The 23,831-nt window shown below is 42.9% G+C and overlaps 1 protein-coding gene across 7 annotated transcripts in view; it reads right to left on the bottom strand.

The window, feature by feature from the left end:
• Positions 1–14,339: 14,339 nt before the first annotated feature.
• SNX9 (sorting nexin 9) overlaps positions 14,340–23,831 on the bottom strand; it is a 67,870-nt gene continuing 58,378 nt past the window's right edge. For all 7 annotated transcript variants that reach the window (XM_025202656.1, XM_025202655.1, XM_025202654.1 and 4 more), the window contains one exon: positions 14,340–16,098. In XM_025202656.1, coding sequence (XP_025058441.1) covers positions 16,051–16,098 — 48 coding nt within the window. In that variant the 3' untranslated portion in view covers positions 14,340–16,050. The remainder of the gene's footprint in view (positions 16,099–23,831) is intronic.

Consider the following 23,831-nt stretch of genomic DNA (forward strand, 5'->3'; position numbering starts at 1 on the left):
CAGACACCTAGACAAAAGGATTATTCCACAGTACCTTGTAACCACCAGAGCCAGGAAGAGGAAAGGACTGGCTAAGCAGGGAAAAATAGAGGCAGGGAGCAGGGCTTGCTATACAAGAAAGAAAGAGGAGAAACAGCTTTGTGCACTAATGATGTGATAGATCATAAAGAAAAAAGAAGGGCTAGAAGGAAAAAAAACAGAATATGTTGGGTCAAAGTCACTTTGGTGAAGGATAAGAAATGTTGTTTGGAGTAATGCAGGTAGCCTGGTACAAATTATCAGGTTCATATACACATGAACAGATACCTCTGTAATTAGAGAAAGATAATTCTCACTAGTATTTCTATCAGTATGGGAGAATAACTATCCAGGTATTGCAGAAAAACATTAATGGTTGGGCCCAGATGTGATGGTCAAAAGATTTCTTTGCTGAAGAGTCACTGACTACTTCAGGCTTTGTTTAATTAAGTAGTGAGGAATTAATTGAAGGATTTTTTTTCACATAAAACAGCCTTGGATCAACTGATCAAGTGTTGATTCAGTTAAAATTAAATGGAAGGATAGACAAATAGGTCTGTAACTAAGAATTACTGATTTACAAATGGTAAACTTTGGTAACTTCAAGTAACTGGTTAGTGAAGTCAAATGGATTAAGGAATTTAAATGTGGAGGAGGCCTGGAAATTTGTCAAATGAAAGATACTGACACTGCTGGGAATTTGTATTCCAGAAAAGGGAGAGAAATACTTGTAAGGAGGAAGCTCCAAACAGAGCTGGCGAAATAATCACTTGAAGAAGGATACTAGAAATGAGGGTAGAGGCTCCAGGGAATGGAGAAAAAAAGGACTGATCAGCAAAGGTAGCTGTATCTTAGAGGTCTGGAAATATCTGTACTTCAAGACTTCCCAAAAGTTAAGCTTGGTTATACTTTCCAGAGGATTTTAAAAATGAAAAAGGAGGGTTGTTTTTGTTTCTTTGTTTGTTTTTTAAGTCATATACCACATTTACTCCCATATCATACTCATACCCATATTCAAGTACATATGATATTTGTTTCAAAAGTTTCAGTCAGCTTACATCTGAGCAAATAAGCATGTGGCAGAATATTTGATTGGGGAAGAGGTAAGACTTTTCCCAAAAAATCAGCCCTCCAGAATGACAGTGTGTGTCTTAAGTAGGGATGCTCATTTTCTGCAGCAGAATTGAAGCAAGTAATAGCTTGCTGCAGAGACATAGAGGGGCATCTGTGCACCTGGGACAGAAGCAAATTCTGGCTGCTGATGCTGCCCTGAAATGAGTACTCCTCTCCCAGCCTGGCGCCGGGAGTGGTTGGAGCGCAGCCCTCAAAAGTCACAGTTAGCTGTGGGATATACATTTATCAATGACAGGGGACTTCATGGAAGCTACAGACCGAATGATGCTGAGAACTTGGCTCTGCCCCTCCTGCCTGGGGCTGCCATTCAGCCATGTTAATCCCCTGTTGTGACAGTTAAGATTCTGAAAAAATCTTTTTTCTTCATTCTTCCTTTCCACAGCTTCTGCACTTGCTCATCTCCTCTACTGCTGTCTCAGTTGCCATAATTGTCTTCTCATTTTTGCCCTTGCCTTAGACTCACATATGCTACTCTCTCTTCTTTTGTTTACAGATCATCAGGTTTTGCTACTATTGATCCCAGTATTAAGGAAAACTTTACTCGTTTGACATTCCAGTGATCACCTTAAGTGTCTCCTGAAGAGAGGAGCACAATGACAACTACTCGGTACAATTCCTGTAGAGAAGCTATACCAAATATCATATCAAATTTTTTTTGCTCAGATCTAAGCTTACTCCTTCCTTTACTCCTCCAAGACTTTTGAAAAAAAAGATCATATTTACTTGGATCCAAGACAAGGTATTTTTCCAATCACCGTGGAAAAAAAAAGCTTTGTCTTAGATATGAGTGCTGGCCTAAGGCAGGCAGCAGCTTAGCTCCATCTTCATCCCAAGGCTCAGGGTGGCTCATGCAGTAGGGGAGGGGGTATGCGGCAGGGAAGACAGGGGGGAAACATAAACAATATTCTTATTTACTACATTGCGGTGGTAGTGGGAATGAATGGACACTGGGCACTAGCGGCAGGGGGGCAGGCACAGGCAAGAGGGCAGAGGAAACTGGGGGAGGGGGTCTATCCTCTTGTTTCCTGCTGCTATTTTAATGGAGATTAATTTAAGATGACCCCCAGTAATTAGTTATAATTTAAGATGACCCCCAGTAATTAGTTATAATTTAAGATGACCCCAGTTAATTAGTGATAATGTCCCATTCTACACATGGAACATTATAACTAATTTATAATTTGTTATTAGAGGTATTTATTGGGGGGGGATCATTTACATTTGAAGCAGTCTTGGATTCAGGTATATATGGTACTATCTAGTCCTGGGAATCTGCTTCTGATTTATAACAGATTAAAAACAGGCCCTAAAACTAACATACGTAATGGATATTAACCATCAAGTACAGCAGTCCATCAACAGTGCAGACACAAGCTGGCCTTCTTTGAGAGACAAAGAGATATTTATTTACTAATTGGGGAACTTGTTTACATTTGGAAGGCTGCATAAACATACTCCTGCTGTTTTCTTTGCCAAAAAGCAGAGAATAAGTTTATAACCAGAATCTAGAATCCAGATAGCAATAGTTTCCTTCCTGTGTAAAGTTTATCTACTGCTAAACAAACATAAACAATATTCTTATTTACTCTAAAAGTAGGTTTTCATTTCCATATGTTTTCCAGTTTTGTCTTTTCCAGGAGGCTAATGTAAATATTCTCAGTAGGGGTCTTCAGTATAAGTTTGCCATGTGCTCTTAGGCTACAATCAAGAGAAAGGCTGCTGCTTAAATTGCAAGACAATATTAGGTTCCTTAACTGTTCACCCTTCCCAGCCAACAACCACTCACATCCACCTGGTTCATCCATGACATCGTGCATATGCACATGGGAGAAGCTGTTAGCGGTAAAGTAGTGGTCCTTCCATGAGAGTCAAACCCAGAGAACATACAATTAGCTGATCTTGCTAACATTCAGCATTCAAAAACCCAGGGTTAGGTTCTCAAGAAGTCACAACCGACTTAAAGCACAGTGTATTTGGAAGTGTTATGTTTAGGATGTTGACGGCCCTCTAGGAGTTTGTGTTCCCCACGCTCTTTACAATAAGGTCTAGAAACTTATAAAAAGGAAAATGAAAGGGGAGATTCTGATAGCACCTGGCGTTTTAAGAAAAAACGATGTTGGAAGATAGTGTCCATTGTGCGAGTCAGCACTGCTGCCTGGAAATTAAGCTCTAGCCAAATCTCTCCAAATAGTTGTTTAGGATGGCATGACATACTAACAATCACTTACCTTAGTAGTTGTCAACCTTTTTAGATTTAAGGCATCCCTTGATAGATTCAAGGCACTCTTACAAATGTCAGCTCTTAGTTTTCACTCAATTTGAGACTACAGAAAAATTAAATAGAGTAATTCTTTTGTTGCAAACTGCTCAGAAATACCACAAGTCAGAATGTTTTTCACATTATGGATTCCTATTTGAAATCTCTGGGCTTAGCTTGTTTGCATACTTTACAGTGCTAGTATTGCATGGCAAGCCACAGCACCCTGGTTGAGAACCACTGATTTTGAGTCATGAACCACCGGTGGGAGAGCAGAAGGCCCAGGGCACTTTACATTTCATGATATTTTTTTTGTAAGTGTGGCAGAGCACTGGTTGTGCCTGCCAACAGCCAGCAGGTGCCTGATTGCTGCAGCCATTTTGGACTCAGGGCTGCCTATATAACGAGCATTACGACAGGCCAGGCAGCAACATTGTCTGGCTGTGAGGCTTCTTGGAACACTGTGGCAGTAAGGGAGGAGCTGTAGGGGATGGATTGGAGGCTCCTGGTCCTGGGCATGACCTAAAACTGCACCCTGCCAAGAGTGGGTGGCCTGGTGGGGCTCTCCCAGGAGCAAGAGCCCCCAGGAAATGTCAAGTCAGTTACCACCCCGGTGAAAGGCGGGTCAGGGCACCTTAACCCCAGCTCCCACCTTTGGGTGGGTCAGGTGACACCGGAGGTAGGGGGGCCAGGTGTGGCTGTGGCCACCTGAGCCCTATGGGGGTACAAGACCCTGAGGAGGGAGAGTGGGGGCCAGGCACAGCTATGGCCACCTGAGCCCACCAGGGTGGTGGGGAGCCCCGAGTGAAGGGGGAGAAGAACCAGAGGACTGAGGGCCCATTACAGTTATACACATAGTGTTGCCCTGGAAGGGGCCGGAGTAAGTTTAGACCTGGTCAGGTAATTAGCTGGCCGCTACCCCAGTGAGGGTCACAGGAGAGGCCCAACAGATGGCACGTCAGCCACCCAAGGAATGGACTAGCTAACCCTATGGCCAAAGGAGGCCCGCTCCAAGAGCGAGCAAGGTGGCATAAGTTGTTGACGCATGGAAGAGACCCTGTGAGAGAGGGTGGAGTGTGTGAGGCCCAAGTGAGACGCGGGCGGTAGAATGTGTGTGTGACTGAGGCCTGATGGTGCAGCCTAAGCTTGCTCTGGCGGTAGGCCGGGAGCACTGTAATATCCGGATGCCATCTGCAAGGCATGGGCTGCAGCATAGGGGAGGTATGGAGCTGTGGATAGTGCCCCCTGGCATCGGGGCAGTAAATGGGCAGCTTCCTGCCTAATTAAGATCGTTACTCAATTAATAAGAAGGCATGGCAGGTGAGTCAGGTGGGGGGTGTGCCCAAAGGCAAGTGGGGAACCTAACACTGTGGCTAGGTGGGGAGCCCCCCCTTGCTACAGTAAGAATAAGAAAATGTCATTTGGACCAATAATGATCAGACAAATGCTTATCTCTCCTGAGGGAAAAAAAGCTTTTAAAAGGTACTTGCCTAGAGAGGTAAACATTAGAAAAAAATGGATTCCTGAATTTTTTTTTTGTGAGGTCCTCACTGTAAAGTCCACCATGCCAAGACCCTGACTGCAGACAGTGATGGGATATTAAGACCGCTAGGAATGTGAACAGAAGTATCAGTCACTTCAAGGCTAAAGGAACAGGATGAGCACATAAGAGCTATTAGATCTTGATGACTGGAAAGCTTGGATGATTGGAAAATGGCAAATATAGTGTCCATATTTAAGAAATGGGGAGAAGGAGGGAATTCAGGTTATTACAGACCAGTCAGTCTGACCCCAATACCTGGAAAGATCACAGAGCTGGTCCTCAAGAAATCTATTGTAAAGCACCTAGAGAAGACCAAGGTGATCAGAAACAGTCATATGCCTAATCACCTGATTTATTTCAATGAGAAGGTGACAAACTCTGTGGATCGGGGGAGAGCAGTGGATGTGATATACCTTCACTTTAGCAAGGTTTTTGACACTGTCACCCACAGCATTCTCATCAAGAAGCTAAGTAATAAAATGCAGCCTAAAGTATTATAATATGGATACATAACTGGTTTGTTCATCGTGTTCAATGAACAGTTCTCAATGTCTAGATGGGAGGAGGTATCAAGTAGGATTCCCCAAAGAATCTGTCCTGGGTCAAATGTTGTTCAACATCTTCATTAATGATATGGATGATGGGATTAAGCACACTCCTAGCAAAATCTGTGGATGACACCAAGCTGGCTGGAGTTGCAGACCCTCTGTGGGACAGGGCTAGGATCCAAAATGATCTGAATAGACTGAAAAAATGGTCTGTAATTAGTCAGATGAGATTCAACAAGAAGTATAAAACCTGTACTTGGGATACAATAGTTGCATACACAAATACAGACCAGGGAATGATTTGGCTAGGCTGCAGTACTGCAGAGAGAGACCTGGGGGTACTCTAGACCATAAGCTGAATATGAGCTGTTGTTGCAAGAAGAGCAACAGTATACAACTAGGTTGTATTAACAGGAGTATCACTTGCAAATTGGGGAACATGATTCTTCCACTCTTTTCAGCACTAGTATACAACTTCATTGTAATACTGCTAAATCATTTTAAAGTTGAGTTTCAGTATCAAGTGACCTGCTTCAAACCTGAATAGCTACACAATACAGCAGTTAGTATCCTACTGCTGTGATTGTAAGCCAAACCCACATTTTCAGGTTCAGTTTTAGGTGGACCTAGCATAGCCTTTTCCGGGAATGAGTTGATAACTACAGACAAAGACCACTGATGACTACCTAGAACTGTTATTTCCCTGATAGAATTCCACAGGAAAATCAACTAACCAGGAAAAGACCCAAAGAGTTAAATGCATTAAAAGTATTAAAATAAAAACTTCACTGAAAACATTTGACTTGATGTTATTATTGCACGCACAAAAATACTAGAAAACTGTATGGGGCCCATTTACAGGTTGACCTTGTGTATAAATCAAGTGCCACTTTTATGGGACTTTCTTTTTAAGAGGGTAGAAGGTAGACTTAATTAGAACACTACAGTACTCCATTAGGATATGAGCCTCTAGCTTGGTAAAAATGCTGACACAGATTTGACTCTAAAGTAATATATTGCCAGCGGGGTTCATTTTAGCATCTTGCTTCTCTCAACTTTTTTTAAACAAAAATCTCCACTTCTATAAAAAGACCTCTGCTAAAGTTGGTCCAAAATTTCCTAACAGTTTATCTTTGGAAAATGCTGGCATGATGGAATAAAAGCTTTCTTGGTTTCTAGACAGCCTGCATACCAGCCCTTCTTTGACAGGGGGATGGGCTCACTTAAACCATTAATAGGTACTCTAATTGGCTCTTTGTAACGAAGAAATTACCACACTGAATATCAACCTCAAAATTAAAGTTATACAATAGTCAAAATGTTTCAGCAGCTATGGCATTATGTCAGATTGCCATAACACAAAAAGGTGAGTTAGTAAGGTGACACAATCACTCTTTTCTAAGTAAAAATATTCAAGACTTCATGGATTGTAAGGGGCTGGAAGGGACCTTGCAGATCATCAGGTCCAGCCCCCCACCCCCTCTAGGCAGGAAGACAACTGGGATTAGATGACCTCAGCAAGGTGACTGTCCAGTCTCCTCTTAAAAACCTCCAGAGTAGGTGACTGCACCACCTCTGGAGGGAGTTTATTCCACAGTTTGGACACCCTGACCGTGAAGGAGTTTTTTTTGGTGTTAAGCCTGACGTGGCCTTCCCGGAGTTTGTATCCATTGGTCCTGGTCTTCCCTGGGGGTGCCCTAGTGAACAGTTGTTCACAAAGCTCCTGATGCACTCCTCTGATATAATGGTAAGCCGCTATCAAGTCCCTTCTCAACCTTCTCTTCTTTAGGCTAAAGAGGCCCAGGTCCCTCAGCCTTTCCTCATATGGCTTGCCTTTTGTTCAAATTTAGAACAAAAAGGAAATTCAAACTCTTCGAATTTACCGTGGAATCAGAATTCCAGTTCCAACCAGCTCTGAACTATGCATGGTTTAAGACTTGGAAATATTACTCTTGATTTTCCTGGCCCACCCCACAGTCACAGACTTTTTCTTTTCTAGGGCACTCTAGAAAAAGTGTCTCCACCCTAACGAAAGCAAGATTACAAATTGAAAACTTCAATAAAAAGGGTCTTAAATGTCACCTGCACAATTTGCTACAGAATGGTAATGAAAACTGGTGAAGATTTTTTTTTTACCTCTTTTATGTGTGTGGGGGGCAGGGTAGAAAGGGCAAGATAAGTTAGAGCTGGAGCAGGAGAGGATTAGAAGACATTTGCTGATGGCTGAGATGGCCCCTGGTTGCTCCCCAGATTGGAAGGGAAGCAAAGCAGAAAACTAGTTAACTATATTGTGACCTCTTTGAATGCCCCCAGGGGAGGGGTGTTCAGGCATTCATTGCTTTTGTGCATTATGTTTAGATTATAGACAGCAGGGAGGCTTCCTCTCTTCTGCCAGCACTATCTTCTTGTCTGCATCCAACAGAATGAGACCTCCCTTGGTCCCTACTTCCTTAAAGATCTATAATATCATTTTGAAATGTAGCTGTTGACTAACAGTTGAAATTAAGCTATTAAAAGCTCTTGGGAGGAGACCATGAAAACCTGTGTCCTGAACACAAAACCAGGAGTCTGAGCACCAAGTGCTTTGCTTTTCTGCTGTTCATATAGACACAGGATCAACAGTCCAGTGTCGGGGGCTCATCGTACCTGGGGAGAAACTGGTACCTCAGAACTGGATTCACAGAAACCAGCATGCTCACGGGGGAAATAAGAAAGGGAGTGTGTCTGAAACTCTGCCCTGCTCTGGGATGTAGCCACCACCCTCCACTTCATATTCACCATTCAGCATCCTCTCCTGAAGGTCGGTATCTTAGGTCCTTTTTCTCAAAAGCAGAGCAAGGGTCACTCCACTCTTTGAAGCACAACCAGGGTTGGTAAAACAACTCCCTGCCCCTCCCTGATGGACTTCAATGTGAAATGCATTAATAGTTTGTGGAGGAGGGGCTCAAACCAAGCCAAGCATCCACTCATGCTTATATGGCTCCAAGTATGCCATGCTAAGTGAAACAGTTTCAACAGGAGGGCCTGATGGTTAAGATGCACTCATGGGAGGTGGGAAATACAGATTCCAGAGAGGAAAATCAACTTAGGTCTCCCACTTCCAAACTGAGTGCTAGAAGTATGAAATATAGTTCATAAAGGGATTATGGCAACAGCAGCAGCACACCACCAGGGGCTGGGCACATTTGGTCAACTCCAGGTGCATGGTGTTCTGTTTCTGGGCGACTTCAGCGTTAAAAACCATGAGTGCATCTGGGGTTAGGCAGCAGCTGGGCTGGGGAAGGAGTTTAAGAACTGCCATATTGAACTTGGGTGCCCACATCTTTTTAATAGCATTTAGGTGCCTAGGCTGACTTCTGAGCTCTGCCACAGCTTGCTGTGTGACATTGGTCAGCTCACGTCACAGCTGAGGAAATGGAGGTACAGACATGATGCATGAATGACAGTGCTTACTCACCTTTGTCATTTGCTCTGAAACCAAAGGATAAAAGTGATTGGAATTTCCCCCCTTCCTAATGTTTCCTGTAAGGAAACAAACAGCAGCTCTTTACACACTATTACAGAACAACTCATCACTGTCACTACACTGGTGGGATATCTGAACATACTTCTTTTGGTTTTTTTTAAATAACCAAACTACTCTACTCTTAACTCCAGGGTAAAGTTACTTTGGTAGTAAGTGGTTTGAAGTAGTATGCTTTTTCTTGCCTTTTGAATGCATCATGTGTCCCTCTAATCTGGTATAGAATGCCTGTACTACTCACTCTTCTCTTGAATTCTGTGGCAGGACTTAACCTCTCTGTTTTCCCTTAATGGAAACAGGATCACACAGAGCAGTTGGCCCAGGGATCCAGAGCCAGTGTCAACTCCTCTCTTTCCACCATCCTAGGTACAGCCTTTCCCAGCACTCAGGAGTTACAGTTTACTCTTTGTGGACACAGATGAAATGAAGGGCTGCACAGACTGCACCAGCATTCCTAAAGACTAGTTAGTTTGAGCAGCACAAGACACATCTATAGAGACAACTAAAATCGACTTCACAATATATTCAACTTCTTTAAGCTGACATCACAGCCTTCTAGAGGAATCCAGAATTGTTTTAATTTGAACATTGCTTCTTTTCTGGATCGCAGAGTCTGTCACCTGCACCATTCAGTAGCATAAGAGTGATGTTATCACTCTGGACATCATGTAGCTGTGATGGTCCAGAAATTATGTAAAAAGCAAGGACTTCTTAGAGTGATATCTTTTATAGGAACAATTCTGTAGTTGGGATAAAGTCAGGCAAGCTTTCAAATGCAAGACATTCTTCCTCAGGTCTTTGATTATAGGAAACTAGGCACTGCAAGTTAAGCACAGTGCAGGGGAGGGGCTGAGAGAGTCTCAGGTACAGCAGACACACAGTTAGTAAAATAAATAAGCTGAGTACTGGGAGATCAAAGCCTATCAAAAGGGGGAATGAGGGAGGGGGTCAGTCTCCTTGTGTGTAAAGTATTCAGGAGTTAACGATAACGGGCCATAAATCTATATCGGTATTTAGTCCTTGGTTCTTGGTGTCCAGTTAGCTTATGAATTTTTGTTCCCAAGATTGCCTTTTAACATGCCTTTCCCAAATTATGATATACCTGATCCAATGCACCAAATACCCTCACGGAAACTACACATGTGAAACTAAATAATAACTACATACCAGAATGAACTATCACAGAAAAAATATAAAGGACAGAGACGGACACATTCACCATTAGAAGCACATTTCTCACAGAACAAACGCTTTGTCTCTGACCTCACTATCCTCGTGCTCAAGGGAAATCTACCCAACTCCTTTAAAAGTCAAATTTGAAAACAAAAACTCCAGGGAGTGAGGCAGGCAGTAACTGATAGAAACTAACTTTAAACCAGTTATGGAATGCATCTGCCCTACTTATAAGGCTGTGAAATTATTTTGCTGCATTTTTTCTTATATTATACACAGGCCCCCAGTGGATGTCAATATCCTGTAATTGGGATCTGAAGAATTGTCTGATCCCCAAAATTGCATGTCCTGCCATACACACCTGGCACAACAGAAGGCACAACTTTTAGGATTGGGGATGAAATTCCTCAGATCCCAATAGTGCAACTGCTGATGCACAGAGAGCCTGGCCATAGGCATCTGGCCCTTGATGCTGAGCTACCCACGCCTTTCAAAGGGCATTGTGAGTCCAGGACACATACCACAAGTTCAGTTTACAGCAGGATACAAACAACACCAAAGATATCCCCCATTACATATTTGCCATTTTATCCCATCATAAATTGCTTGCATATGTGGAATGCCACAACTTAGTGTGTGATTAATACCAATTGCACAATAAATGTAACATCTGCCAGGGGCCACATACACAAACCTCTCCAACTTGCACTGCCATCCTGCAAGGGCATGTAGATTAAAACGGGGTTGGGGAAGATGGGTATTCCTGTGAGATGACTTTAGACAATTCTAGACAAGTGATGGGCATTAGGGATATTGCATCTCATCCAAGAAGCAGCACTTGTGGTAAGGCACACAAAAGATATCAGATGTAGTAAATCAGCAGTTCTCAACCTTTTTACATTCAAGGCACCCCTTGGGAAATGCTGGCTCTTAGCTTTTATTCTATTATTTTTCTGTAGTTTGTTTTTTTTAAAAAGAGCAATTCTTTGGTTGCAAGCAACTGTGAAAGACCACAATAGGCTAGGGGGGGTTTGACATTCTGGATTCCTATTGGAAATCTCTGGGTTTACCTTGTGAAGTGTGTAGGTGCTTTCACACCTAACAATGCCAATATTGCCCAGCACCCTTAAAGGGGACTCATAACATCCTGGTTGAGAATCACTAGTTTAAGTTCTCTGGACAGGTTCCAGTTCTAACTACAATATATTCAGCTGCCACAGAGCCCTGGTTCTTCACAGTTGCTGTTTCTCCTCATTTTTCTCTTGGTCAGTATAGGTCTTTGTGTATGAGCACTGTCTGGTGTCCCTACTACTGGTGTTGCTGCTGCAGCATGCTCTAAGTGCCTTTCCTTGGAGGTCTTGATGTTATACACAGAGAGCGCACCCACACAAGACATTTGTTGTGGAGTAGATTAATTACCTCCACAGTAAAAGTCTCACATCTACATGTGCAGGGCTATTAGGCTGGAATAAATTAATATACTCTACAGCACTACATGTGTAGATGCTGAAACAGCTGGCTGGGGCATGAGGATGCTTCACTGAGGGGGCTGCCTGCTGGCTAGCTCTGCATTTGAGCACCCTCATGCCCCTGCCAGCCCCAATGCAGCACGCTGAACCATGTCAGAGCAGCCCCAGGCTGGCAGGCTGAATACCCAGGCCTCCTGCCAGCCAGTGCTGCTCTGACCCAACTCAATATGCTGTGGTCCTGGGCACACTTTTGAATAGTGCTCCCAGGAGCAATAAACTCCAGAATATGTGCCAGAATTTATTGCTGCATGCCAATAGCATGTGCAGACACATCCAGAATGGCCAAACTTGGTTTGGTGGTAAAGGCTTGGCCAAGTTTATTGTCTATGAGGCACCAATTCACTAACACTCCCATCCAAAAGGTTACAAGATGTTAGTCCTGGATACTTGTGGTAAAACACAGGTATAACTTGTGTATATAATGCCCTTAAGCCATTGGATCTCAAACTTTTTAGTACCAGGACCCATTTGTAAACATCAACGGCCAGTCCCAACCCATTACCCTTCACTCCTGAGCCACTGCCCCCTGCGTGTAGGGCAGGGGTGATGACTCCGCAAGCCTGCAAGGAAAAAGCCATGGTTTTCCATGTTTTTCTTGTTTAAAGAATCCATTTTTAAAGTTTGTTCGTGACCCTTTCATATATTGTGACCCACTTTTGGGTTACAACCCATAGGTTGAGAACCACTGGCCTAAGCCTCCTGCAAAATTTCAAAAATGTCTATTCATGGGATAGAACAGATCCCTATTTATGGATCAGGAAATTCTGTTTACATCAGTTATCTACATAACAAATCTCAACATCTTAGAGTTACTGTCATCCTCATCCCTTTCGTTATTTTTGTGTGCGAATGTTCTGAACTCTCCGGCATCAGTCTTATCAATCATTCAATCAACTTTTTCAGAAGTTTGTAACAACCAACTTCAAAAGACACTTCTTCAGCTATGGCCCACACCTTTCAGTCAGACTCTCCTGGGTGCAAGGTCAGTCTTTGGTCAGACCTGCTTTGGTCAATGCTCCAGCAAAGCCTTTATGAGTTGTATATACATTGATTAATGCTTGTGCTGACCAATGCTTTTATTAAATCAATACTCCAGCAAGACCTACATTTACCACTGTGAAACCAAGTTGTCTTTCTACCTCTGCTGAAAAAAATGTTTCAACAGAATTTACCTTGGAAGAGAAGTCTTTTAAAATGCTAGGACTAATTCATAAGCAATCTCAGTTTGGCATCCATTACGTTCTGTTTTAAGGGAAGGTGGAAGGGACAGAGGGTGTGTGTCTGCAGGTGTAAGAGAGAAGTGATTACTGGCTAATTTTAACATTTTAGGACATTATTTCAAAGCACAGGATTGGTTTATGAAATGGACTGTAGAAGTTCACATCCAGAGTACTTTTTCCTGTTAGAAGTATCACTGCAAACAAACGGCTGCTGGACTCAAAAGAAACCACCTTCACATTTCCTGTATATTTTTCCTACAAAAGCAACAGTGGTCAGGGGGAGGGAAGAGAGAGAGAGGCTATTTTGCTCAGTCAGTATGTCTATTAGATTTATTACCAGCTTTTATTATTCAGACTCACTCCCAAAGTATTTAGCTTCTTTTAGGAAACTGCTTCAGAATTTGAGATAAATGGAGCTGAGAGAACCCAGTGTCAATATTTGAATGTTTCTTTAATGAGAAAGCATATCATGCCAGGAAATTCTTGTTTATGGCATTCTGATATTTCTATAGGCATCCTACTTCATAAAGTATGCAATGACTGCACATAAATGCACTGCTCATTATGCTTCCTTGGTCACAGATGGCAAGTTTCCATGTTGCAAATGCAAAACTACTAGAACTTTCCCTGATGTCCTCTCCAAATCTGTGAACCTAAAAGGTCTTCTTTCCCCCCCATTTAACTAATTAAGCCAAGGATCTTCTAACATTTAAATTTTATGGTCAACTCACTTTTAGAGATTCATTAATACCCCAGCTCAGTGCTCCAATTTCTTTTCTATTTATAGTCCACCAGAAAGGGTTCACAGCTTGAGGACCACTGTCTTAAACAGTGAAAATTTATGATGTTTGATTACAGGCAGAAGATTTATGATGTTCATTTATGGGCAGGATTTGTTTACGGGCAGCATAATTTTGCATTATAACTGCCTACCTGCCTACCCTTTTTATGGTAGAAACCAAGTTTTTGTTGCTTTGCTGGCCAAGCTCTCATCCGATAAAACCAAGCAATGCAGGAGGACTCACACTTGTACCTCACACAGCATCTTCCTCTTTAGCAGCAATAGGATCTTCTCAAAGAAAATATATAGTCTTAAATGGGTATACATAAGTGTTTATTATCAGTTTAAAGGCCTTCATTTTCTAGAAGTTAAACAGATTTGCTCATTTCAAAGAATGTTATATGTCTGACATAGTTGCTACTGACATAGTTTCCCTGCACTGGGAATGAACATCTAATGCTTAGATTCCAAAGCCATCTATTAAAGATGCAGAACCTGTAACTTAGTGCATCAGGATCAGCTGAAGGCTCAGTAAAAAGAAATCCCCAGCTAAGAGTCAGTTACAAAGAGCTTTTCATTACCAAAAAGTGAACATAAAAATGCTGGAAAAATGTTGGCTTGAAAAAGTGCTTTCAGAATTTACTGTACACACGGTAACAATTTATTTTATAAGCTGCTTCGACATGCAGGCAAGATCTTACATTTGGTGTAAAATATTTATACACATTCTTTACAATTTGTACATATTTAAATGGCTGTACCACAACACTGCTCTATGGAATTTGGAAGAGAACTAAATTAGCAGGGAAAACAGAGTTTATAAAATAAGAAATAAACCTATGACAAGTATCTGGACTCAGACCTAGCTTTTTTTTTTTTCTTTTGGTTTTATATTAGACAGACCCAGATTTTTCTTTATTTAAAAAAAAAAAAAAAAAGAAAAATGTAAGGACACAGAAACAGCAATGCACAATAAAGTAAGGCAACTATAGAATCAACGTAATGTACCCGTCACTTAGAATGGCTTTGTGGGTAAAATTAACATAAACAATTTAAGGAATAATTTAAGGGAAAATTTTAACAAAAGCTGTGTTTTGGCATCCTTGCTTGTTTGTGGCATTACGTGAATTACCATCTGGTAACCACACCAAGCTGTTTTTCCTAAAGTCCAGACTTTTAGTAGCATTTTGGCAGTCAAGAAAAATGACTTCATGCAACCACTTCTGTGCTCTGAACACTATACGTCATTTACAACTACAGTCCTATTTTTAATAAATTATTTGCCACACAAATTCCAATTTTATTCAACACCTCAAAGGTCACTTTTTAGTTTACACAAGAAACTCTTCCTTTTAGCTGCTACAGATTAAATTAGGTTTCCTTTTATTAAAGCTGAAATGGAGCAAGTAGCACTTCATGCTACTATGTGAAGACCTGAGTTGGCAGTAATTTTGGGCTGTCTACCACCCTGGGTCAGAAGTGATACTTTGCCAATACCCTTAGACTCCTGAGAGGGCAAAGAGGGAAGATGGCCATTACATGGCACTGAGAAGCACCAGTGTATGGCTGCATAATATTTGAGGGGGTGTCAGAATGCTGGTATTAAAGAAGATTTTTCCAGCTTCCTGGAATGGCTCTTTCCTTAATTAAAGTTTTCTTGCACAGTGCTTGACCCGGAAGTGAGAAAGAGAGAGCACTAAACACTCTCAAACTCTGAAGCTTTGTGCCACAAGAACAGAATATTAAGTGATTATGGGAAAGGGAGTGAACTATCATTTTGCCAGTTATGGAAACTGCATGCCACCGATTATATGCTGCACCTATGATTAAAAAGATCACTGAACAGAACATTCAAGAGGTTATCTTGAATGTGTAGCTGTAAAACATATATAGACTTTACTTAGTAGCTGGAAAAAAATACCAAAGGGCAGGTTTTTATTAGGTCACTTTTCAGCCTTATCTGCTTGCCTGTTTTTAAAATACCTAATCATCTGACACTGAGTAAGAATAAATTGGAAGAACTTATGATAACCTGCAAGTCTGAATGTAGTCCATGGCAACAGACTAGTTTGACAATATCAATTCCTAAACGTGACAGCACCTTCCAGCACAAGAAGGCTTTGAGGGAAGGCATTCAAGGTAAAAATAACCTAAGCTTCAGATGCATTTAGGCTGATGAAGTAAACATGTTAAAGTTTTCACTTTTTTTGCAACTCAGATTGTTTGCTTGGGATGGCAAAGACTATCAAGCTTTTATTGGTGTTGCCCCCCAAAACCAGAAAAAGCACTTCGGAAGGTTCTTCATCATCCACCCCTGCTTATTCCTACATCACTGGAAAACGGCCGAGTGCCTGCCTCAGCTTTTGTGCAATCTGCAAAGAAAAAATAAAAAAAGCACATCAGTAACATGACTATTTTACATATTTGAGATTACCTGGTTTTCACAGTCTTTTTTTAAAGCTCTAAAGAATTCAACACAGTCATTCTTTAGTTATTAAAATAACTATGAAAACTTTGGGTGGATGCAATGCTTTCACTCACCCCTTCATCAGAATCAATTTTGTAATTAGCATAGATTTAATATGAATGACCTTGGAGCCCACCACTAATGGGCAATGGCAGTGCAAGCTTCCTATAATGCCATATCAACATGTCTCAACTTTGTGTTCAAGTAACATGTTTCAGTTGCAAGAGATAATTCAATTTACAAGATACATTAGTGTTGTTCTGCCAAGAACACTACCCATTAGTTCTAGCTGAAGTGATGCTTCTGAAGATGCAGGTGTCCAGAGAAGATAACTTAGTTGACATACTCCACAAAACCCACTGATCCCATCTAGATAGGAACAACTGCTGGTCACTACCCACTAATGGCTACTAAAAGAGTCCATAACCCACTAATTCAGCTTCTCTTTCTTATCTTCCACATTTTTAATTTCTTAGATTCTAAAGAGTTTTAAACTTGATTTTACTATAACGATTCTGGGTCAGACTCACAGGGGCAGAATGAAAAAGTTCAATTTAAACGCAAACTTCTTGGGACCTCTCTCCAAAGCACAGGAACTACACATTTAATCTAAGTCAAAAGGCAGAGAAGAGATACTACAATTTCTCATGGTCCCATCACCTCATTACTTAGAAAGCTCACTCAGATGGGCTGCAAGATAGAAATGAAAGAAGAGTATCAGGAGACAGTTAAGTATGCACTTTAAGTTATACCATCCTTTGGCTCCTCGATACCTAAAGTCTTATCAGCTTAAACAAAAAAAAGGGCGGGGGTGTAGCGCTCCATGTGAAGGAGAGCTACATGTCCCTAAAAGCTGAGATTGGCACCTAGGGAAGACAACTGGAGACCCTTTGGGTTAGAATATGAGGGGAATGTGGCCAAGGGGATACAATGGTAGGAGTCTACTACAGATCTCCAAACCAGGAACAGGTGCTTGACCAACAATTTGCCAGGGAACTGGCCGAGGCTACATGCTCTTGGTGCATGGTCATCATGGGGGGCTTCAACTACCCGGACATCTCATGGGATGAGCACCTGGCCAAATCCGACTGGTCACAAAGCTTCCTTACATGTATGGATGAGTTCTACCTGTCCCAAGAAGTATACAGGCTGACAAGAGGCAAGGCACTGCTGGACCTGGTACTGGCCAAAGGGGATGATCTAATCAGCGACCTAAGAATCGAAGGGACGCTGGGTGACAGTGACCATGAGCTGATCACATTCACTATCCATCGCAAAGCTGGCAAGTCAGCCAGTAATGCAGTAGTCCTTGATTTTAGGAAAACTGATTTTCCTAAGCTCAGGAGGCTTGTTCTTGAGGCCAAGAGGCCATGATTTCACAGGAAGGGTAATTCATGATGAGTGGCTGCTCCTTAAGGAAGTGATCCTACAGGCACAAGGGGAATCCATCCCCCCCCCATAGGAAAGGTGGTAAAAGGGCTCAACAACCCCCTTGACTCAACAGGGAACTCATGGACCTCCTACATCTAAAAAGAGAGGTGTATAATGGATGGAAGACAGGAAACACCACTAAGGCAGAGTATACTGCACTGGTTTGCACCTGCACGGAGCAAACTAGGAAAGCCAAGGCTGCAGCTGAACTCCATCTGGCTACATGAATCAAGGACAATAAAAAGTCCTTCTTCAGATATGTGGGGAGTTGAAAGAAAAACAAAGGTAACATTGGATGCCTGCTAAACCAGCTGGGGCAGCTGACTACTGACACCCAGGAAAAACCCCATCTGCTTAATGATTACTTTGCGTCAGTTTTTCACCAGCTCAAAGGGACCACCCTGGTGAACATGATGCAGGATGACCAGGGGGAAGATGAATATATGCCTACCATTAGCATGGATCTTGTGAGGGAGCATCTTGAGAGGCTGGGCCCCCATAAATCAGCCGGTCCAGATAGGTTGCACCCAAGAGTGTTAAAGAAACTGGCGAGGATATTTGAGAACTCATGGCACTCGGGCAAAGTACCTGAAGAGGGCCAATGTGGTGCCCATCTTCAAGAAAGGGAGGAAAGACAACCTGGGAAACTACAGGCCAATCAGTTTGACCTCAAGCCCTGGGAAGATTTTGAAAAAGATCTATCAAAGAAACCAGTCTTGACAGGCTAACAGAAGGCAACATTCTGAGGGATAGCCAACACGCGATCTCATTTCCTTCTATGACCAAGTAACATATCACTTGGACAAAAGGGAAGAGGTTGATGTCATATATTTGGACTTTTAAAAAGCCTTTGATCTGGTGTCCCATGACGTCCTCATGGAAAAATCGGGCAACTGCAGACTCAACTACTCCACAGTCTGATGGCTGGGGAACTGGCTCTGAGGTCAGACCCAGAGAGTGGTAGTTGACAGAACTGAATCAACATGGCACTCAGTGACTAGTGGAGTCCCCCAAGGCTGTTCTCGGGCCTGTACTCTTTAATGTCTTGATAAACGATCTGGACACTGGTGTCAAAAGCGGACTGGTGAAGTTCAGTGACGACACCAAACTTTGGGTTAGAGTGTCCACACTTGAAGACAGGCTGGTGATCTGGGCTGACCGCCACAGGCTTGCAAGGTGGGCAGATGAAAGCCTGATGGCATTCAATACAGAGAAATGCAAGGTGCTTCACCTCAGGAATAAAAACCCGCATCAAACTTATAGGCTCGGCAATGCTACACTCATTAGCACCAGGACTGAAAGAGACTTGGGGGTCATGACTGACCGACCACAAGATGAGTAAGTGCCACCTATGAGATACCACAGCTGGCAAAGCAAACAAAAAACTCTGGCTTGCATCGACCGATGCTTCTCAAGCAAGACCCAGGATGTCATCCTCCTGCTGTACTCTGCCTTGGTGAGGCCACAGCTGGAGTATTGCATCCAATTCTGGGCTCCACAATTTAGGAAGGACATGGAGAAGCTTGAAAGAGTCCAGAGGAGAGCCACACACATGATCAGAAGGCAAAAGAACAGGCCTTATGAAGAGCGGCTGCAAGCTATGGGACTTCTTCAGCCTGAAGAAGTGCAGGCTCAAGGGTGACTTGGTGGCAGCCTGTAAGTACACAAGAGGTGTGCGCAAAGACCTGGGGGAATGCCTATTCACCAGAGCACCCCAGGGGATGACAAGCCCCAATGGTCACAAACGCCTGCAAGACCATTTTAGGCTGGACATGAGGAAAACCTTCTTTACTGTCAGAGCCCCAAAGGCCTGGAACACACTCCCATCAGAGGTGGTGCAAGCCCCTACTCTGGACACTTTCAAGAAACATTTGGACATTTATCTTGCTGGGATCCTTTGACCCCAGCTGACTTCCTGCCCCTCAGGCAGGGGGCTAGACCTGATGATCTTATGAGGTTCCTTCCAACCCTAATGTCTATGAAATCTACAAACTCACTTACTAACGAGGGGTGCTACAACATGTCTAAAAGACTGAGACTAGAAGAAAAAGGCTGGTAGAGACCAAACCTAACAGAGTTCTTCCCCTCAGTCAACAGAACCAAGCCACTAGCAATATTCCTTTTCTGATGCTTTCTAGTATTCAACATACTGTATGTACTGCGGAGGAGAACTATAACAGACACCCAAGACCTCTTTGGACATCCTCCCAAATCCAAGCGTGTCGTATGGCGCTGGGAATTTTCTTAAATTCATTAGCTTGTAAGCTTTCCACAATATCCTAATGCTTTATTTCTGCTTTGCAGGAAGGCTGACCTCCTACTCGCTTCCTGTTTACAGATACTTAGATCTCTGTGTTGGCTTCAAATTTGCCTTTTAGATAATGAGAGAACCTAGAGAACTTCAGTGTTATTTGCAGTTGTTTGCAAGAATTTTTTCTTAAAAATAACTTAAAACAGGGAGAAGGAATATCAAAGTGAGGCACACCACAAAAATAACTAATTTAAAGAAGATTTTGTGTTATTGAACTGTGTGTTTTAATTTTATAAGTTCAGGCTGATCACCTAAAGAGCAGTTACATGACTAGAGGCAACCAGATTTTTTTCAAATGCTTTACAAACACATTCTGTAACTATATTTTTCTTTAGCATTTGGACAATTCTCAATTGCCCAGGGAGTGATACACCTTAAACTCCATCAAGGAAATTAAATTTTACCATTTGAAGAAGTTTACTCTTTGGGCTAAGATGATCTTGGGTGCCAACTAACAAGTGTGGATGCTATTTGCATTAACACATCGTAAGATTAAGGTTCTTGAATGCTTCCTTATATCCAGGAGTTACATCAGTGCATGTTTATGGATACTGACATGTTTAAATGTACCTGGGTTTCATGAAGCAATCAACTCATTTGGGATAGTCTTCTAGACACAAACTGCTGCTCTGAGTTTAAGGTTAAGGGTTAAAAAGCAGGTGACTGTTTCTAGAGGGCAGTAAGCATGTATACAAAACATTACGCATTCAGCTGCCAGTTAAATTACATATGTTATTGTATGATAACCAATGGGTTGACCACCTGCCACTAACTCTTGCAATCCAATTCTCATTTAAACAAAAGATTTTTCACCTCTTGGACTGGAAAGGGACCTTAAGGGAGATGAACATATACAAGAAAGATTTTCCAATGCTGTAGTCGAACTTGTGCACCCCTTAGAAGTATGTGACATTTAGTTCCTCATGTTTTTTCTGTTAATTTGGTTTTCCAGTTTTGGCCAAATGCACAGTTTTTGCTAATCACACAGCACTCTACACCCTATCACAGCTGTCCCAGTATAGAGTCACATTGATAGAAGATGTGTAGTGTTATTACTGACACTTTCTCTGATAGAACCATGCAAAGGAGGGAAGCTGTAACGTGGACATGCCAGAGGTTAAAAATCAGTACATTTTTTGGTCAGGACAGCTCTACTGATTTTGAAGGCACAATGACCAGTTTTGGACACACCGAGACTTCAGGAAATCTGTGCACATCTTATTCTCAATAAAAATCTCCCATAACTCAGAACCTACAGCAAACCTTAATAATAAGCATCTCTCGGGTTTACACTGCAGGGTTAAGTTCACAGGATTCTCCTATGGTCCCACCTACACTTTTCCTTTTATATCCAACCTCCCAGTTCCTGCTTGTAAGTGCTCCTAACCCCTGTTTATGAAGCAGAAACAGTACTATGAAGCTGCAATGGGTAGCAGGTGCAAGGAGCAGAGTTAAAGGGCTACAGGGTCCCAGCTTGCAAACTGCAAACAGCTGAATGCCCAATTGCCAATTTAGATAATTAACACTGCCATGGGCCGGATTAACCCTTTAGTAAGCTGTAGGCAAACAAACTTGTGAGCCCTGTGCCAGTTGAGACCCCCCTCCCAACCTCGGTGCTGCTGCCTGTGGGAAACAGGGCTCAGAGCCACTGCTGGCAATCAGCTGCTGCAGCAGCAAGGCCAGCAGAGGGGAGAAGGGAAGGGAGGCAGACAGCCACTTGCGCTGCTGCTGCAGAGGGAAGGACCCCCCCTGGAGCTCAGGGCCCTCAGCATGGGCCTACTTTGCCTACGTGTTAACCTGGCCCTGGCACCACCTGTGCTGTGTTGAGTGAGAAGGGGTCAAGTGACTGGGTATAAGTCTGGCTCCTAGGCTAGAGATTCACTCTCGCTCCAATCATAGATTCACAGATGTAGGGTCAGAAGGGACCCAAGTAGATCTCCCAGTAAATCTTGGGAGAAGGAGCTCTGTGGGGAAGCAGGAATCTCACAAGAAGTTGGGCTTATGCTCGTTGTTGCCATGAGGCATGGGAGTGGGTGAAGGGAGTAGGGAGGCCACTGTGGGTGCCCAGGGAAGGCACTGCGAGTAGTAGTTAACTGAAGACTGTTAAGAGCTGCAGGCCCTGAGTGAGCACAGACTGCAAGGACTGTTAAAAAGGAGCCTAGAGGAAGGACCTAGCACTTGATTAAAGAGTGAGCTGGCCAACTATAGAGGGAAATGCCCTGTTTGAGGGTTAGAGCTAAAAGATTGGGTTAGCCTGGTGATGAACATGGCAATAGTGAAGCACCTCTAGGTCCACTCTGGTTTCTGAGGACAGCCTCTCAAATACAAATTTACCGTCAAAGGTGGGGCAGGCAGGAATAGGGCAGTTCCCTGGATAGAGTGAGAAGCAGGATGAAAGTGACCACAAGGGGGCACCACAACCACATGTAGAGGTGGGGTCCTGTTAAAATGCTGGTTTACTTTGTGCTTTCACTTTTCGTTTCCCTAGGTTCAAAGTCTTGCTAGTATTGCCCATCATTAGAACTACCCAAGTCTCTAATGTAGCACATTTTTTTTTTAAATTACATGCAACTTTGGCAAATTTTAACTGCTTGGGCTGAAATTTTCCATGTTGCCATCTCAAGGTGATTTTTTTCTTGAATATTGTGGCCAAAATGCTTTGTTCTTAGGAATGGCCTAAGACATACAAAATATTGCTCTGCCCATGCTTAATTCTGGCAACTGTTTCTTTTAAAAGCTCTTGCTTTGGAGAAAAGACTAGAAATTTAATCCCTGTGCATTCTGTCAACCTCAAGACAAGTTGTCCAAATGTGGCAAACTTGTGAACCTGTAAAAGGCTTATAACAGTTTGCACATGCTCAGCGAAGAGAGAATTTAACAGCTAAAAGTTGCTGAAGATTTAGCCTTCTATGTACCTGTTCAAGCCTCTTACAGCTCCAGTAGCAGCTCCCATTAAGATGCACAGCCAGGATTAACACTTGCACTTATCCATTAGTGTGCTCAGACAACCTGGGGGAAAGAGCTGCTCCAACCAAAACTCAGACAGGGCAAAAACTGGATGTGGGAGGGAAAGGAGTAAATCTGGGAGAGAAAGGGGAGGGAGACTGGAAGGGGGCTGACCTGGGAGGTGATGGAGACACTGGAGAAGTTCAGAGATTAAATGAGTAGATATGGTGGGGAAAGGGAGCGGAGGCCAGAGATAAACAGTGGCTGAGAACCAGTGGAGGGGAAGGAACAGGAACAGGGGAAGAAGAGACAAATTTGACAAAAAGATGGGGTGCAGGGACTGAAAACAGCTGGGCTGTTTTAATTGAACTGGGAGGGGGCAGATAGAGATGAGGAGATTAGGACTGGTAGCCAATGGGGATGAAGGGATGTTGATAGAGACTGGACAAGCAGTCAGAGGAACTAGGGGTGCTGGGCAAAATGATTAAGATTGGGACAAGGAAACAAGGGAGTGGAAGGGACATGGCAGAAAGGGGGAAAAAGCCCAAACAGGCAGAAGTGTGTCCAGTGCACTCCAGGGACCCAAGCCTCATCATTCCCCAGCTGCTGTTCAAGGTATATTTGCAAAACCCACTGGCAGAAAGCATGTCACCCTTTAGTGCTGATCCTCATAGTGAATGGTAGCCTGCTACTACCAACTGACAGACTTTGTCACTTGAACTAATGGAGTCCTGGTGTGGTGGAGATAAGAGTTCCCATCCTGCTGATAAGCCCATGCAGATTGCACTACTACGACATCACGTGTTGGAATGTTTTTCAGCCTGCCTCTCCAAACACATTGGAAATTCCAATCTCACCCCAAAATCCATCAAAAGAATAGAGTCAAAGCACTCAGTTAGGAAATGCCTGAATTAAGATGCTTCTGCAACTGTAATTACTCCCTCCTGTGC

Source organism: Alligator sinensis, unplaced genomic scaffold, assembly GCF_000455745.1.
Source record: "Alligator sinensis unplaced genomic scaffold, ASM45574v1 scaffold331_1, whole genome shotgun sequence".
Taxonomy (NCBI): Eukaryota; Metazoa; Chordata; order Crocodylia; family Alligatoridae; genus Alligator; species Alligator sinensis.